Source organism: Panthera tigris, chromosome B3 (assembly GCF_018350195.1).
Source record: "Panthera tigris isolate Pti1 chromosome B3, P.tigris_Pti1_mat1.1, whole genome shotgun sequence".
In the NCBI taxonomy this organism is placed as follows: domain Eukaryota; kingdom Metazoa; phylum Chordata; class Mammalia; order Carnivora; family Felidae; genus Panthera; species Panthera tigris.
Window position 1 is genome coordinate 73355401 of NC_056665.1, and position 18808 is coordinate 73374208.

At 49.5% G+C, this 18808-nt stretch overlaps 1 protein-coding gene across 1 annotated transcript; it reads right to left on the reverse strand.

Annotated features, from left to right (window-relative positions):
* Positions 1–7461: 7461 nt before the first annotated feature.
* Positions 7462–18336, reverse strand: AJUBA (ajuba LIM protein). The gene is made up of 8 exons (XM_042989380.1): positions 16825–18336; positions 13923–14024; positions 12175–12242; positions 11980–12042; positions 11100–11230; positions 10965–11016; positions 10139–10207; positions 7462–9634 (listed from the first exon to the last, which is right to left on the reverse strand). Exons 1-8 carry the CDS (start codon positions 17858–17860, stop codon positions 9509–9511), a joined length of 1647 nt encoding a protein of 548 aa, XP_042845314.1. The 5' UTR covers positions 17861–18336; the 3' UTR covers positions 7462–9508.
* Between the last annotated feature and the right edge of the window lie 472 nt (positions 18337–18808).

The window sequence follows — 18808 nt, forward strand, 5'->3', positions numbered from 1 at the left end:
ACAGCTCTAAAGGACTTGGGGAATGCAAAGGTGAAGGGTGAAGAGGCCTGTCTTCAGATAGCGTAGAGGGGAACGAGGGGGAGAGCCATGGGAAACCTTGAATTGGCTCAAACCTTCATATGTAATTATCTGTTCCAGCTCTCTCTCTCTCTCTCTCTCTCTCTCTCTCTCTCTCTGTGACCTTGGGCTTCAGGTTCCTTATTTGTCACAAGGAGGAAATAACATATTTCTAGCTCCTCCAATCTCGTAGTGTTGATGTAATGATCAAATGAGATAATGGCTGAAAAGTGCTTTGGAAAGACTATCAAAGTGAGGTATTTTAAAATTGACACTTATTGAGCACATATTAAGTGTCTTGAGAGAGACCCATAGATAAATATGACCCAGTCCCTGCCCTGAAATTCATAATCTAGTTGAGAAGATAAGACATGCACACGAAAAGCAAATAATAAATACTAGAAGCAAATACATACTAAAAGCAAATTATAAATACTAGAGGGGCACCTAGCTGGCTCAGTCAGTAGAGTATGTGACTCTTGATCTCAGGGTTCTAAGTTTGAGTTGGGTGTAGAGATTACTTAAAAATAAAAAATCTTAGGGTTGCCTGGGTGGCTCAGTCAGCTCAGTGTCCAACTCTTGATTTCGGCTCAGGTCATGATCTTAGTTTGTGAGATCGAGCCCCATGTCGGGCTCTGTGCTGATAGCATGGAGCCTGCTTGGGATTCTCTCTCTCCCTCCTTCTCTGCTCATGTGAGTACACACTCTCTCAATATAAATAAACTTAAAAAAATGTTTAAAGGTTATAAATACTAGAGAAACTTAAAAGAAGGTACAGAACTCTTTCTGCAGGAATGGATAGTAAGGACTATGAAATCAATCTTATCTTAACTGGGCCTAAAAGGAGAGAAAATTCAGATCATTTAGAATGGAGGAATATCCCAGCAAGCATAGGAAGAGACAGGGAGTCCAAGCTGCTTTCTGGGTTCAAGAGGACACTGGCCCAGCTGAAGTGAAGGACTGTATAGGCAAGTTCTACATAAGACTACAACATTTAGCCCATAGACCATCTTGGCAATCAAAACTGCAGCAAGGTACTGAAAAAAGATATTACAATTGCACACTGTCTGATGTCCTTGAGCAAGTAAGATTTGCAAGAGTCCCTAGAATTCATTGTCTTTCTCTCTCCCTCTCCCTCCCTCCCTCCTTTTTTACTCCCAAATTAAAACAAACAAACAAAAAACCACTCACACAGGGGCATCTAGCTGGCTCAGTCAGAAGAGCACGGGACTCTCGATCTCAGGGTTGTGAGTGAGTTTGAGCCCCATGTTGAGTGCAGAGATTACTAAATAAATAAATAAATAAATAAGAACTAAAAACAGGGGCTCCTAGGTGGCTCAGTCGATTGAGCATCCAACTCTTGATTTCTGCTCAGGTCATGATCCCAGGGTCATGAGATTGAGTCCTGCGTTGGGCTCCTCCCTGAGTGTGGAGCCTGCTTGAGATTCTCCCTCTGCTCCTCATCCCTGCTCATGTGTGCTCTTTTCTCTCTGTCTCTCTCTGTCTCTCTCAAAAATAAAAATAAAAAACAACAACAACAAAAATACACACAAAAACAGTTTTATTTATGGGGCCTTGGGTGGCTCAGCCAGTTAACCATCCAAGTCTTGGTTTCAGCTCAGGTCATGATCACAGGGTTTTGTGGGTTCGAGCCCCATGTCAGGCTCCACAATGACAGTGCAGAGCCTGCTTGGGATTCTCTGCCTCCTTCTCTCTCTCTGTCCCTCCTCCACTTGCGCTCTCTCTCTCTCAAAAATAAATAAACTTTAAAAAAAGTTTTATTTAGGTATTTTGACATACAATATTTAACATGTACAATTCATTAAGTTTCAACCTTAACTATACATATGTGCTATCACCATAATCAATCAAGAGAGTGAACATATGCATCACCCTCTAAATGTTTACTTGTGCCCCTTTGTAATTCTTTCTGGCCCCTCCCAACCACTGATCTGCTGTCACTATAGATTAGTTTGCACTTTCTAGAATTTTATATAAATGGCATAAAATAAAGATGTACTTTTTGTCTGGCTTCTTTCACTCAGCATAATTTTGCAATTCATAAATGTACTAGTATCAATAGTCCATTTTTTTAGTCTGTGTCTATTGTTGAGAAGTGGCATGAAATCCACTTTAAAACCTTCATTTGTTTGGGTTTGTATTTAAGGAGGTGCTTCCTCCATGATCCTAAGGTACCTATCTCAGTGCTTGGCATATGGAGCGCTTATTTGTTGAAAGAATGAATTTTCACCACCCCACAATGTTAATTCCTTATATAGTTTTGTTTGTTCCATGGAACGCTTGACCTTTATAGGCCTGTCTCTTCATCAGTGTTGTTCATCTCACATTCTGCTATGCCATATGCAAAATACAATCACTCACTTCTTAAATGTTCTTTAATGATAAAGCCAAGAACATGCTCAAGTATTCCTGAGCTAGATTCTTGCAATGGGAGGGGGGGGGGAGCGTGTAGAAAGATAAATTAGGCATAACTCCTGCCCACAATCTAGCTCTACTTTCTTGGAGACATTGCTCTTGATCTAGTATTCAAAAAATATTAATGTGTATGTTTTGAACTTGATGTTAAATGTAAATGGGAGCCTGAGAAAAAGTTTACTTAACCTTTCAGACTTGGACATTCCTTGGCTGCATTGTTTAGAATTACAGAGAAGAATGGAGATTTGCTGAGAACATTGTAAGAACTCTGCCTCCCACACTCTAGCCAGGAAACAAAATGGCACTGCAAAGATAGAGTATTTAGTACACATTCTATTTATCAAACCAATGGAAACTTTTGAGTAGAATACGTTTTCACATGGAAAATTTGGGCTTCAATAATCAGATTTCAAAGCTAGGATATTAAAATCGCCATTGGAGTGTGGAACTACACTTAACTGAGCAATTGTTTAGAAAAATTAAAAAAAAAATGAACCATACTACTTTGAAAGTATCTGAATATGAGTAGCAAGAATATATTTGTATTATGGACCCAGAAACCAGTTTCAGGAATAAAATTTACAGGCAGTCAAGAGGTTTTCAAATTATTTTCAAGGGTGTTCACTGGAAAATGAAGGTATTCAGAGACACAACTATTGATGATTAAGCTAGGAAATTCCATGCCCATTGTGAGTACATGATTTAAGGAGAAAACAAGTGGATAAAGAAAATACGTAATCAACCTATGACATCGAATGGCAATTTTGGAACAAATGTTCATAATGTGCCATTTTTCAATTGCTTACCCATTCCAAGGGGGATTTCAAACCCAGCTCCCTTGTGGCTTCAAGGGTTGCCTGTCTGTTCATGGAAACGTTTGTTATACAAACTGAAATGAGCCTGGTTTTACTGAGACACCATTGTGAACTAGTATATAAATAAGGCCTGATAGGACATTTTGGATCTCAAAGAAAAGATGAGAAATTTGGCTCAAAAATGGGACAGATTGAAACAATTTTTACCAAAGGAATATGAGACAGTAAAGGAAATTGATTCAGAAGAAGACCAGTATCATTTTGAAAAGCTAGACATGAGGCACAACGTGTGCAGTTCTTGTTATAAGGATTGAGTGTGCTGCTGTAATGAGAAAACATGTGCCAGGCTGATAAAAGTATTTCCCTGGATTTTAAACTGATGATGACACTGTCTTACACTGAGTTGCATATGAAAGAGATTTTCTCCTTTAAAAACTGTATCAGAACAGTGGGAGAAACAGACCAACCAAAGGGCATTTGGAGTTTCATGGCTGGGAAGACCATACATTGTAAATTTTGAAATGCCCCCTAAGATTAAGGTGTAATGGCAAAAAAAAGCAAAACCTTGAGGAAGTTAGCAATTTAGTATACTTTCCAAATTCCATTTGCCAAAGAGAAATTTTGCTAAACTAATTTACAGTATGCAACCATGGTAGCTAAGTAGATTAATTATTACATCATTACATCTGGGTTTCACATGACTGGGTTGCCTTATAAAAAACAAAAACAAACACAAACAAACAAACAAACCAGGCACAGGTAATTCTGGAACAGATGCTTTTCTCGGGCAGCATTTCAAAACTAATTTGTTGATACCTTCAACAATTAATAATGGGAGGGTCTATGGATGGGGAGGAGCCCATCAGGATCACCCAGCTAGAGGGTTACTGACTCAAATAGAGGGTCTACAGGAGCCAGGCAGTAAGCAGTGTGAAGCACACAGAGTGGTAAGAACTGTGACAAATGAAGGAGAGAATATACCCTATAAAGGAGCAGCTATCACTCGGTTCCAACTAATTGTTGCCTTGTGAGACTGGAAGGCCAGGGGTGACAGATCTTCTGATTATTCAGAAAAACCTTAGAAACCCCTCTCTTCACATACAATCTACGGATTTTTATGTGAAATCTCCTTAATTATAAAAGTTGGCAACTAGTTATTTTATTCATAACAGCTTTTTACTACTACAGAGGCAGTACAAGTGCACTGTATAAAAATAGAAAACATAGGCCAACAACACAAAAACATACTCTCACCACTCAGAGATCACCACTGTCAACACCTTCATGCATATCCTTTCAGATCTTTTTTTTTTTTAAACATATAGACACTTTGAAAACAAAATATGAATACCCTGTACTGGTTTTGTGACTGGCATTTTTGTTAATGATTTTGACCTTTCCGGCTCAGTAAATTTTCACCTCATCTAATCCCCTGTCCATATAAAAAATTTCCCAGTTGACTCCAAATATCTTTTATAGCAATTTGCTTAAACCAATAGTGAATCCAGGACCATGCGTTGTATTGTTATGAGATAGCTTAAGTCCCTCTAATCTAGCAGTTTTGAAGTTAAAAAAAAAAAATCATGTGGACTTGCTCAAGAGCGCTGACCCATTGCCCTGCAGATTACCTCACCTCCTAGGTTTGTGGGGTTGCTTCCTCCTGGCATCCTTTACTTTCTCACAGAACTCCCTGCAAACCTCAAGCTACATGTCCTACTTCTCCGGTGGGTGGGGAGCAGCTGGACTCTACACTAGGCTGGGTTATGTATTTGCCTCACACCAGAACCGGTCAACTGGCTGGTGATACTAAGACCCATTCCAGGAAATGAGTGATGACAAGACCATAAGCTGGTAGGTCACTTGGCACTATATCATATATATATATATATATATATATATATATATATATATATATATATATAATGTCCAGTTGCCCACTTATAGCTTTCACTCTAATTAATAATTTGGCCCGAATCAATTATTTTATTCGGGTTCACAAAATGCTGTTTTTCCAATTCTATCATTCTTTCTACATTTACTAGCTGGCATTTTCCTCTCCTCAATGAAGGTTCAAAATAATATAAAAAATAACTCCCACTCCCAGTGGCCAAAGAATGCATTTGGGGACAGGATTTGTCTATGGGCCGCCACATTCTGATCTACAATCGAAGTCCAACAAAGTCTCCCCCCGGTCATCTGTACCCTGCAGCATTAGGTCTTTTGTTTGTAACACTCAATTACTTTGCACTTGGTGACATGTTGCTTGTAATCTTCTCAAGGCATTTTATGTGTGTATTTGTCTCCCTGGCTAGACTGTGACCTCCTCAAGGGCAGGGACTCTCCTGCAGTGTATTTCTTTTGCTTCTTCTAATGTGCTTTTAAAGATACTTTGGCTACTGCTAGTTCAAGTTAGCAAAAAAAACCAACCAACCAACCAAACAAAAAACAAAAACATTAGTAAGAACCACAAGTTTTCATTATTGTCTCTTATATTCCCTGGCTTTCCCACTAAAACTTTCCCTAATTATCCATCATAATGAAGGGCTGATCTAATTTACAGTTTACTTGTGCTGTGGGAGTCCCTGCAATGGGGATGAAGGTTCGGGTGGGAGGGAAAAGGGGAAATAAACTCTTTATTAGTCTTCAAAAGTTGGAACCTCATTTTCCAGCTGCATGACCTTAGGTAAGTGCCGTTATCCCTCCATTTCTATTTCTTCATTTGGTAAAACGAGGTCACAGAGTTCCAAAATCACACCCTGCTTGGCTCTAACCCTCCCTCTAGGATACAAGCCTAACCTACACCTTTCAGCAGATGTTCCTGGTAACCTGTGTCTCCCTGCTTGGATTGCTCCTTGGCTCCCTTCACAAGGGGCAGTGCTAGCCTTTCTAAGCATAGGTGGACAGAATCTGCCTCTAACTACTCTCCGAACACGTTAGACTGCTCTAATCCATATGTCCCAGTGACAGTTTGCTCTTGTTTCCAAGGTCAAACCTCAGTCCTTCACAACCAGGGCCAAGTGTGGATATTCCAAGGTCTCTACACCAGTAACGGGCAGCAAGGCAGAGGCCGTCTTAGGTTCTCCTTTGCTGTGAGGGAGAATGGAGAGGACGGAGATTGTCTTTGTTGTGGAACCCTCTAACATTAGGGCTCCAAATGACCTGGCTCGGGTCTGGATCCTTCTAAAACAACAAAATGCTTTTGCTCACTGGTTTTTCCAATCCTTTTGTCTCAATCCTATCAGTCTCCTTTCTCTCTCATTATCCCTCTTGTTATATGTACAATCTCAAGGACCTTATCCAGCTGGCTTTATGTGCCTAGAAATAGCTTTCTCTACTTCCTCAACTGAGGACAGTCTCCGGCCTGATTGCAAATGGAATCTTACCAATTCCCTGGCCTAGGAAAGGGGGAAGGGAGAAACAGGTCTTGAAGGAGTGAGGCAGAGGGAGAACCACCACCAGCCATATTCTTCATAAACCAAACCACATTCAGGCCTGTAGTGAACGGAGCTTACCAGAGCAAACAGCCAGTCTGCTGTGAAAGCCTGACCCCCGTACTGTGACTCTCATCTAGAGACACCAAAAAGATCCAAGACTCTCCCATTTCCCCCTTGCCCATCTCAGGCCTAGTGGCTATTGATGAAAACCAGGCAGTAAGCTGGCCAAACAAGGTCTACCTGTTGCTGGGTCCTTTGCAGCACCCACGAATCTATTAGCTGTAAATATTAAATAGAATGGGTCAGGTAGAGCTGTCTCCTGGGAAACAGGAAGAAGGGGTCTTGCAATGCAGTGAACACTTGGGAGCCTGCCAGTGACAACGTGAGGTGGCTGGGGCTGATCTTCTGCCACAGCCTGCCTTCCCTGGGCCTGTCCTCATCAGCTGTTAGCACTTGTCTTTTCTCAGGATGGAGGAAGGGAGTAGCCCCAGTGGCAAGAACAGAGTCCTGGGGAGCCTTGGGGCTGGCACAGAGGAGCACAGACCCAGAAAGGAATCAGCCAGTAAGATGGAGGCTGAAATCAGAGTAAGAAACCAAAGGTCAGAGTGGACACGACCTCCAAGAGTCAAAGAAGGGATGGGTGTAAAGGTATACATGCTTGTCTGGATTTCCCAGGCCTGGAGCAGCCTGGTGAGAAAATTGCCCAGTCAGCGTCATTGTATTCACTTATTTAATAATAATAATTCAGAAGAAGCAATCCCAGCTGTAGATCAAGTAACCTATCAGAACATTTATCCCTCCAAAAAAAGTGCATCCCCTCTGCAGTCAGGGGTATGAATGTGAGCTCTTACTCCCCCTCACACCCTCATGCACAGGCCTCTCCTCTGCAACCCCAGCTTGGCTGGCATGGTCACCTTAGAATAACCCCTAAACACGGAACTTCTGTTCTTAGGAGTAACCATTTCTAGTATGAAACTCTAAGTGACAGGGAATGAAGACTAAGGATTAAAGATTATCAGATTAATTTGCCGAAAACCAATTCACCTACAGACAATTAGTCTAAAATAAATATTTATCAAATCTGCAGCATTTCAAAAGGATTTAGCAGATTTACCCTTTCACTTTTTTTGTTGTTGTCCACATAACCTTTAATTGTTAGTCAACTGAACATGCCACATGCCTGCTCATTTGTTTAGAATATATTGGCATTTTTAACAGCAGGAATGTAGAAGTTAGGCCAAAGCATCAAAATCATATTGAGCTCTATTACATTTTCCAAGGCATCTAATTTGTAAAGGAATATTGAATTAAGAAACACAAAAAAATGATACACAAAATGTCCATACCAATTATATTTATTGCTAGAAACTTTAAACTTTTTAGAAAAGTGTTTGAAAAGTAGATAACATAGGAAAATGTCCATAAAGGTAGGAAGCAATCTCAACATTACAAAGTGCTGCAAATTTGATAAATTTGTTGTTGACAATAATTCAGAAGTACTGTTGGATGAATAGATGTAAATCTTGAAAACACCCAAAACATAACAACGAAACACCTAAATGGCTATAAAAATACCCCAAAGGGACTGAGCTTTTGGCAAACTGGTCATTAAGTAAACTTTGGCAGCTCTTTCTGCCCATGGGTCCTATTCCCGTGCTTTCAATAAAACCACCTTTTTTGCACCCTCCCCGCCCCCCCCAAAACAAGTAAACTTTAAGCATACAAGTCTCCCACGAATTGGCTTTAAGGGAATCTACCTTAGGTAAACCGATTTCAGCCAAACGACTAGAACCAGATCAAAGTGTGTTGCCCCTCTGGCTCCCCAGAACCTCAGAGTTTGGGAGTTGTAGTGGTTATAATCCTAGATTCCTCTGAGAGGTGGCAGGTCTGGAGTGGTGAGTGACTATGAGGGAACTGGATAAGAGTGACCTGAGAAGAAGGGAGTGAGACAGTGTGTCTATGAATGTGCCTATGTGTGTCTACATTGGGCTGGAGGTCTCAGTGCACCTATACCTGGGCATGTGCACGGAGCGCGGTTGGCCTGACACTTCTTACATGTCTCACCTGGCACCTCCACCCCCAAGGACCCACTCATTACTTCCCCAACTGAGGAGAAGAGGAACCAAGTATGGGCACCCACCTAGCCTTCCCAGGCCCACGTGAGTCCCTGAGAAATAGGCAATACAGGCAACAGGCCCACTGAGAGCTGTCCCCCTTCCCAGCAGAGGGGTGAGCAGTGCTCCTAGTCTATAGGGAGAAAGTGGCCAAGAAAAAAACTCATTAATAAGGTCTAGTGTCCATCTCTTCATCCAGATACAAAGACACTGTGGTAAGAACCTGCTGACCCCATACTTGACCCACATGAGGGGTACAAAAGAGTGAGGAGTGCTCATGATGTCCTCTCTTCCTATAATCCAAAGCTGGAACATCACTTGACTTATGCATAATCATAGACTGGAGATACAGACCAGAATCAGACCTTTAGAAAGTACTGGAACTCGCCTGCAGTGTGTGCCTGAGTACACGCTACAGCACAGGCTACACACATGGAAAGAAAGCCAGTCACCCCACCATGGCAATTGGAAGGTTCCTTCTCCACAATCCATTTGGAATGTCATATCTTTGGGTCTCTGGCCCTTGGGGCCTTCCCCAGAGGGCTCTTCTTCCCGGCCTGGGAGTGCGTTCCTTGCCTCGGCTGGCCTCAGAGGGGCCCTCTGGCCAGAGGAATTTGTCAATGGTGGCGAAGGCAGCAGTAGCGACTGCAGTTCAGATATAGTTGGCAGGGGGCTGTCGGGCATTAAGCCGCTGCATGTGACAGCCGTGGCAGAGCAAGTGCCCATCCAGAGGGAAGCAGCAGCAGCCTTCCTCATCACTCAGCTGCATCCGGCAGTCCTAGGGAAGAAGGACATCTAGTTTACCTCAGCCTAGGCACCTCAGACATCTTGGGAGTCTGCCTTGCTCCACACCAGACTCCTAATGACTGGAAGAAAGGAGGTGGGGTTGGAAGGGATAGACTCCCAGAGAGAAACCTGAGAAAATACCTCAGCGGGACAGCAGGTGTCGCTGCTACAGCAGAAATAATGAGTCAGACTCCCATTTCCAGCAGTTACCAGGAGTCCCTAGTTTAGTCTTGCCTCTGGGGAAGCCAGATTCAGAAAGGACTAAACAACCAAGACCAGAGAGGGTGGCTGGAGGATGAGAGAGAGAGACAGAGAGAGACAGACACACACACACACACACACACACACACACACACACACACACACACTGGAGATAGGCCAGAGCACCTTCCTGGTTTCCATGCCTTAGACCTCTCCTGCAGGCAGTTTAGGGACATGCCTCACCCCCCAGCCCCATTCCCATTCTCCTCCAGAAGCCCTGGCTCCCAACACTCACCTCACAGTGGTAGCACTCAAAGTGATAATCCCGGTCCATGGATATCACCCTCACAATGTCCTCACAGCCCTGAAATGATGCAGACCCCCATGGGATAAGCTTGGGATGAGCACAGCATGACAACCCCAACTTTACCTTCCCTACTATGGGCCCCTCCCACACCAATGGGAAGATCATACAAAGGCCTCCAGACAGAGCTCTCTGCAATCATCTGCGGCTTTGAGATGGTTTTTGCAGATCCTACCAGAACTTTCCCCCCACCCTTTCTTAGGGTTGCCTCCAGGAGGCATGTCCTCTCATTGTCTTCCCTCTGTCCAGCAGCTCTGGCCTTACCTACTTCTCCCAGCTTTGAGGGAAGCAGAGGGAGGGAAAGGGGGCAGGCAGCATAAGTAAAGTAAACTAAGCTGGGGACAAGGAGATCCAACAGGATCTGATATCTCATTGGCTTTTGGCTTCTCTCCCCAGGCAAATGCTTCGCACACACAGCATAAATCATTGCTGACATCTTCCTACCAGCCCTAAGGATTCTTCCCACCTTTTTTCCAGCCCCTACCTCTGGAATCTGGTGACCCTGACCTCGAAGAAAGTCTCCTCCTCTGGACTGGGAGAGACCAGATGAAGCCTGGGCCCAGTGAGGCTGTCAGACATGTCCAGGCCCGGATGTTAGGGTCAGGGTGGTGACCCTGAGAGCAGAGTCACACGGGAATCTTCGCAGAGTACATTCCTCAGCGCCACCGCCTCCCGCGGGAAGCCAAGCCCTATGTCCCATCCCCTTCCCAGGGGCAGCGGCACTGGCTGCCCCGCAGGAGAACCCAAACATACTGACCTCTGAGGGGAGGATGGGTTGGCCGCAGGCCGCACACTTAGGAGCATAATTTCTGAAAAAGAGAGACAGAGATGAATTAAGGTTGGAGAATCCCTGAGCCCAGTTCCACACCATACCCCAAGGGGGTAGACTCACTTGTGGTAGTCAGTGACGCAGTACACCTGGTTGGAGAAGTCCACTGTGAAGGGGATGCCATCCAGGCACTTGTTGCAAACGATGCATCTGAAGCAGCCTGGGTGATAGGACTTTCCCATGGCCTGTAGGATCTGGCTCATGGAGTGGGAGGAAAATCAGTCTCCCTCCGATCTTGGCTCTCCCGTTACCCAGCTACCCATGGCCCTTCCTGCTGCCCCCCAACCCCATCCAACCCCCTGCTATCCTCCCAGAACAATGCTACGTAATCTGAGGGAAGCCAGGACTCTTAAAACAGAGGCAGAAACCTTGAACAAGTTCTTAGCATCCAGGCCAGTGGTTCTCACCCGGGGCTACATATTAGGATCACCCAGGGAGCTTAAAATACCCATCAATGCCTGGGTCCTATCCCAAAAGTATCCATCTCAGTCTCTGATGAAGACCCAGGCACTGGTATTTTCTTTACTTCTTCCCAGGTGATCTGCTAGGCTGCTAGAGTTGAGGACCTCTGATCTAATCCTATCCCTCCTTCCTAAATTAAAAAAGAACAACTCAGTTCTAACTGATCCCAGTCAGTAGCAGGAAGGACATTAAGACCCAGCATCCCACACCCCTTGCTCAGGTGGAGGGCCTGGCTGTGCCTGCAGAATTAGGTAAAGACTAGGTTACAGAAGCCTGGGGTGGCAGGATTAGGGGTCCAGACTTGACCCCACAGGCAGAGGGACACCACTGTAAACAGTTGCTCTGGGGAAGAATGAGATGAAAGTGATTCATGTGGTGATACGGTTCCTCCCTCCACCTTTCTCAGTACCACCTATCCCCTGGCTCTACCCCTCGGCCCCTCAGGCTCATAGAGAGTCTCAGATGAAGACACTTTGCTTACCTTCTCCAAAATCAAGTGACCACAGACACAGCACTTCTCAGCTGCCTCCTGAAACCCTGAAAACTACAGAGAAAGAAAAGACCAAGGGAGGGTGTTACAAGTAGAGAATGACCTGATGGTTGGAACCCCAATGGACCACCAAGAAGGGAATCCACTGTGGGAGCCAAGTCCAGGCCCAGGGGACCCCTCACTCACCAGATAATCTTCCTCACAGTACACGGAGCCATTGACGCTATAGAAAGCTTTGCAGCGCAAAGTTCGCCCTGGAAGCAGAAGACAAAGGACTGGAGGCCATCCCGGGGTCCAGGTACAGGGTTTCCCTGCCCCAGGGTCACTCCTCTCCAATGTCACATTATGTGTTTAAGTCTGGACTTTAGTGCCTATGCTCCTAACTGCTGTTTGTCCTTCCTCCCTACACAAAAGTCCCATCTGATGCAATTCCAATTTGCTTTGGTCTCATTCCTGCCAGCTTCCCCTCTCCTCTGCTCACTGCTTCTCCACTTCCTGCCTCCTCAACAGTTTTCTAGTTTCCTGGCCTCCCTAAACAAGTACATTCCCCACCAGTGCACGTGGAGCCACCAGGGAAAGCAAAGCCAACCACAGGCTGGGGCACAAGGTAAAGGAACTCTGAACAAGGTGCTGGACGATGCCCACAGAGGTGGTCACACTGTCACAGGCCTCGCCCTCTGAGACTTTTCAACCTAGAGGCCTCTTTGTGGACAGCCATCTTGCTCTCCCAGCCCTGTCTGTCTTTTTCCAGGGACAGGCTCGGCAGGTCAGGACATACTGGCGTTACTGCTGGGGACAAAGTGCTTTGCTTGGGAGCAAAGTCAGTTCCCTTTCCCGCTGTACTGAACTGCTACCCCAAGCTTAGAGGAACCCAGGGAATCCAGGATCTTCTGTGAGCAGACAAAACATGTGATCAATACTTAGGAACTGCTCCAGGGTGTCTAACTTGTCAGAGAGGGGGTAGGAGTGAGACCTAGGATGGAGAATGGGCAAGTTGGCCACTTCCTCTGCCCTCTTTTGATCACAATCTCCACTTCCACCTCTGTCCAGTGGTTTAGAAAAGCTGACTTAGAAACTCATGAGACACAGCAGGGGTAGAAAGAAGGAAAGAGACATACCCAGGAAAGGCCCTACAAACAGGACAGACAGATAGATGAACCTAAGAGAACCAGGCAGAGGTGGGGGGGGGGAGGATTGGGGTGGAAGGAGAGAAAAGCTGAGTGCTGGAGTCAGACAGGCAGAGATAGGAGATTAAAGGTTTAGCAAAGGAATCAAGAGTGGGCAAGCAGTGGGGAGGGGTAATGAGGGAGGTGAGGGAAGGGCCGGGGAGTTAAGGCCACTGGGAGCACCCCCCCCCCCTCCCAGGCGGGCCTCCTGAGCTAACAGCAGCGGGCATTCCTGGAGCGTGATGTCATCAGCTTGGCATGGCCCTGTGGCCTGCACTCCAGCGAGGTGGCTGAACTCTGACCAGCCAGGAGAAAACCCCTCTCTCCGCCCCCATGGCTCCCAACTTCCCCAGCCCACCCCCACCCTTCCCACATTCCAGTCTTTCACTGTCGCCCCAGGCAACTCAGACTGCCCAGGACCAAACCCCACCAAGGAGAGGCTGAGGCCGGGCTGGAGTCCAGGCTGGGCAAGCAAGGAGGCAGAAGAAAGAGGGAGGAACACAGGGGAGGAAAGAGGCTGAATGGAGGAAGGGAGGACTCACTCCAGAAAGCAGACCCAATATGGGGACTAGAGAGTCAGGTAAAGCACAGAGAAGGAAAGGCGGGGCAGCAATGGACACCCAGACATATGGTGGGCACCTGACAGCTGCTGTGTGAGCAAGTGAAGAGGCAAAAGCTCTGCTTTCCCTAGGCACTTGTGAGTGTGGATGCATGTGGGGAGTGCTTGAGGCCCCAGCCCCTGCGGGAAGGCCTAGGGGACACACTCACCACAGGAGCAGCAGACAAAGCACTGGGTGTGGTAGAGGCTGTCCAGGGCCTGGCAGGCGTTGCTCTGCCCATAGATGCCTTTGTTGCACTTGATACAGGTGCCTGAGGGGAGAGAAGAGGTTGTTAGCATCACACCCTATGCCCTCAGCTCAAAACCAGAGAGATTCGGGATCTTTCCTCACTATTCTTTCCTAATTGTGCCAGAGGACCAGTGGTCTCAGCCTCCCTTTGATGGGCTCCCTCCTGGGAAGAGAGGATAACGAGAAATGGGATGCAAAAAGGTCTTGGCTGAGCAGACCCATTCTTGTTTACGTGATTAATCAACAGATATTTTCTGAGCATCTAGTTTGTGCCTACGAAAAACATCGTGTCCAAAACTGTGGAAGATTGGAAAAGGTCAAAGATATGGTCCTTGGCCTTCAAATAAATGCTTACGTTCTGTCAGGAAGAAAAGACTAATAGGCTAGGATATGACCCCTGTTGCACTGTGTGGGACAAGGAGTCAGATATGCCAGTCCATAATGTCTCAGCAGTGGACTCCTAGAGAAAGTAGGCCAGGTCCAGAAAGCCTCTCTGGGACCTCAGTTTCCCCATCTGTAAAATGAGCTGCTATTCAGCTACAGAATGACTTCTTACTGCTCCACACCTCCAGGCTTTCAAGGATGAAAAGAAGGATATGGCTCAGCAGAGGGCCCTGTGCAGAGGGGACCATGTGAGCATGACTCCTGTGGGGAGGTGGCTGCTAAGAATGTAGGGTGTGTTCCAGGGACTGGAAGTTGCATAGGAAGGTGGGGGAAGGGTGACAGAATCCCTAATGTCTCCCAGACATCGATCTTGGGAGGAATAGAGCTAAACTGCTCTTCTCTGACACCCCTCCCCCTAAAACACATACACCTGGCTCTGGCACCCACCTTTCCTGGGTGTGTTCTTCCCTCCCTCCACTCCCCAATTCCAGGCCCATGAGTGAGGGCTAGGGCCTGTCTTTGGGGAGCAGATCCCAACGGGCCCGCCTCACCCCGCCCCACCTCTCCCCCTCGGCACACTGCCATACTCCTTGCCTGTTGGGGCCCATCCCAGTCTTTGCCCAGGGGCTTGGGAGCCCGTGCAGCAGCTGCAGCGATTGATGGGCCCAGGCCTGTCCTGCTCCCACCCTCTGGCAGCTGGGCAAGGCTGTAGCCAAGGAAGAGGGCCCCTAACTAGGGGCCAGAGTAGGAGGGTACAGTCAGGCTGGGGATTCTGTCAGAGGAGGCAACCTGACTCTCAGGAAGAAGAGGCCCCTACCTCTAGGGTCGAAATGCCCATAAGAGTGAACATCTGCTCCAAGATTGCCATGCCAGGGGGGCCCGTCAGAACCATTTCTTTGGGAAGCCTTGAACATTATGGGAAGACTGGCACAAACTGCTCAGGCATGTCCGCCTCACCTCCTCCAACCCAGTATATCCACACTTAGGTTCTTCCTGCCATTTTATTGCACTCTGTCCAAGCTCCTTTCTTCCTTTTAACTCTGATGGCTTAGCCAAAGAGACTTCTTTCCACTCAACAGCCACTTCTCACAGGCCCCCAAAGGAAACTGCTAAAAGGATCCTGTCGCTTTGTCTCCGTTGACCAAACCATTGTCTACTCTACAGCTTTCCTCTCTCAGGATGGGAACACTGAGGGTTGAACCAGGCAGGGCCCTTCCAGACTGCAGCCCTGCTACCTCAACCTCCTCCTCAACCTTCCCTCCTTGGCTGGGTTCCTCTCCCCGGCCGCATTTCTTTCTAACCATAGAGATCTAGAGATCTAGAGCATGGGGTCCAGCGCAGGAACATGGATGGTGAGAAAGGTGAGAAAAGGCCCACAGCCCTCCATTTCTGCTCTTCCTACCATATCAGCATTTCTTCCTGCAGCGAAGTGGTGGTTGTGGGTCTTAGCTAAAAAGATCCTTTAAGACCCCAATATCCCCCGGTAGCTGTGACTTATAATCAATTAAAACTTCTTAAAGGTGACCGCGTGGGGGAGAGAAACAGCGACCAGGTTTCCTTAACAGCAGCAGGAAAGAACGTGCTACTTCCAGCCTGAATTCTGAGGAGGTTGTGCCCCAAACTGAAGGCCAGGTTATTTCTGGCAGTTAACACAGGGTCGTTAACCAGCTAGGGATGCTGGTGTACGGGTGGTCATGGCTTTTGCCCTGACTTCCGGAAGATAGGGAAAATAGAAGCGGACACCACCAGATCTCCGCTTAAATGCCCACGCACGCAGGCAAGCCAGCAGGACTGGGACGAGCCAGTAGCAGGGTCCCCGCTTTTCCGTCCCGGAACCCCTCACACTCTCTCCGGGTTCCATTTGCCCGACCGCGGCCGCGGCTGCGCGCGTGTTAGCAAGCAGCACCCCCGCCCCCCACCGCACTCCACCCTCTGCCCAGCGCCGCGCCGTGCCGCGCGGCCGGCCCCGCCCGCGGGCACCTGGAGCGCCCGGGCAGGAGCCGGCACGCACGCGGCCCGCCCGCCCCGCCCCCCACCCGCGCATTCCCCGAATTCCTGCGGGCGGAGCTTGGGCCGGGGTGGGGGCGCGGCGCGCGGAAGCCTGCAGGGGCACCGCCGCCTAGGGGGGAGCAAGATGGGGGATGCTCTCACTCCCCACTTGGTCCCCTCCCCACGAGGCCTCCTACAGCGAAAAACCGAGGCTCTAAAGCTTGAAGAACTGGAACTCACGAGATCATAATCAGGGGGGTGAATGTAGCATGAATAAGGAGCCCCTGGTCCATTTGAGACCTGGTGGAAAGGGGAAGTCCCTCTTGCCTCTTCTAGCTCCGCGTCTCCGCCTCCGACTTCCCGGCGCCGGCAACTGGGGCCGTCGGGGCAGTGGGGAACCGAATGCTGTGACGGGTCCCGTCCCATCCCTAACCACTTGTCTCACTCACCGAAGTAGTCTTCTCTGGCCTCTGGTTCCCGCATCCGGGCCCGGGAGGCCTCTGGAACGAACGGACCCGGCGGCTCCTCGAGACCCGACGGCTCAATCCCCGAGGGTTCCCCGCGGGTGCCAGCTTCTCGCCCACCCGTGCCCACCGTCAGGCGCAGCAATGCTGTTAGCTCATCCTGGTATCGGGCGCCCGCGGCGCAGTCCCCGTATCCGGTCACCGAGTGTCGTCCGGGTTGCGCCCCGCGTCTCTCCAACGGCCCTGCCGCTCCCACTCCGGCTCCGGCTAGAGCCCCGGGGCTGCCTAGGGCCGGGGGATACGAGTGGCGGCTTTCCTGGCAGCCGAATCCCGACGGCCGGTGAGCGCACAGTCGGTCCAGGGCAGCGTGGAGCTCCGGGTAGGCGGACGGCACCCCTCCAGGGGAATAGCCCGCCGGAGCCCCAGCCAGGGGTGGGCCAAACAGGCATGGCCCGGCGGGCAGGGGGCTGCCGTGGCGCTGGTCGTAGCCCATGCTGATGCCGCTGGTACGATTGCTGCAGGGTCGGCTACCTCCGGCTCCACCGGCCCCCGCCCCGTCCAACAGCAGGCTGCCCCGGGGACTGGACGGCTTGCTGGCATCGCTGGCTGAGCTACTGGCGAAACTGGAGCGGGGGCTTAGAGCTGGGGCCGTGGTCTCCAGCCGAAAGTCGGGGGGCAATGACTGAGGTAGAGGCAAGGCCCGGGTGGGAGGCGGCCCCCCAGGAAAGGAGCCTTCGTAGCGCTGCGCCTCAAAGGAGCCGCGCGGGTTCCGCTCAGCGTCCAGGGGGCCCTGCTCCCGGGCTGGCTCCAACGGCTCATCCCCAGGTCCCCCAGTAGCTCCACGGGGCCCTGATTTCCTAGGTCCCCCCAACCCACTCAGACGCCCCTTGCCCGCCCCGGGGGTCCCATCAGATCCAGACCGGCTAGATTCACCCTTTCTGCGGCCGAACTTGGCGCTGCCGGAGTCCGAGAGTCTTAACTTCTCCAGCAGGCGACTGGCTTTCTCCCCTAACCGCTCCATGCCCTCGGGCCTGGGGCCTCCAGCCCCCTCCCCGCCCGGCACCCTGCAGCGTCTCTGCGGCCGCTTCTCTTTCCCAGCGGCCGGACTCCGGTTCCCCGGGGGCACGGGGTAGGCACACGGGTTTAACGGGCGGCCCGGATGCCCGGCACCGGGAATCCCGCAGCATCCCCCAGCGAGAGGGGCTGCTTCCCCCCGCGCATCAGGGCTTAAGCGGGGCTAGAAGGGCCTACGGCCGCAGCTGTCCCGTCCGCAGGTCTGTCTGTTCACGCGTCCACTCGCCCTGCCGCCCCACTCTCCTCGGCCCCCGCCCCCCTCACTCTCACACTCAGCACAGACCGAACTTCTCTCCCAAACTTTTGTCTGCCTGGCCGGATCTACTTTCCGGGAGGGGCGGAGCGCTGTGTGCAGGAGGAACGGGGGTGTCTGCGCAGGGATCTCTGGTGCGCTGGAGGGGGAGGGTGGTGCTGGTGGTAACTGGCCCGGAGGTGGAGACCTGCCGACTGGAGGCGAGAGGCGGCCGTGGGGCAGTTTGGGCAGCGCCGCTACATCTCTCAGGAATTGGGACGGGGAAAAGTGGAGGAGGGGGAGGGGAACTCTTTGTTTGCAGTTGGAATGCGCGGAGGGGCACGGTGGAATGTGACGGTCCCGAACGGGGCGACGCGAGGCATGTTCTGCGCAAACATCGTGACTTTGTTCCTACTGTGGGGACTGTGGGAGAGACGGAGAGAGACTGGCACAGAAGTAGTGAGACAGGGAGAGTTCCATAAAGAGGGGGACAGGGAGAAAGAAAGGTGGATACACAAAGAGGCTCAGAGACGCGTATGTGAAGAACCCAGAAGGGCGATGAAACCCATGTAGAGAGGTGGAAGACAGGTAGCGAAAGAAAGGGCGAACCGGAGCAAAGGGGATCGTGGGTGGTACGGAGACCGAAAGATGAACAGACTAAGA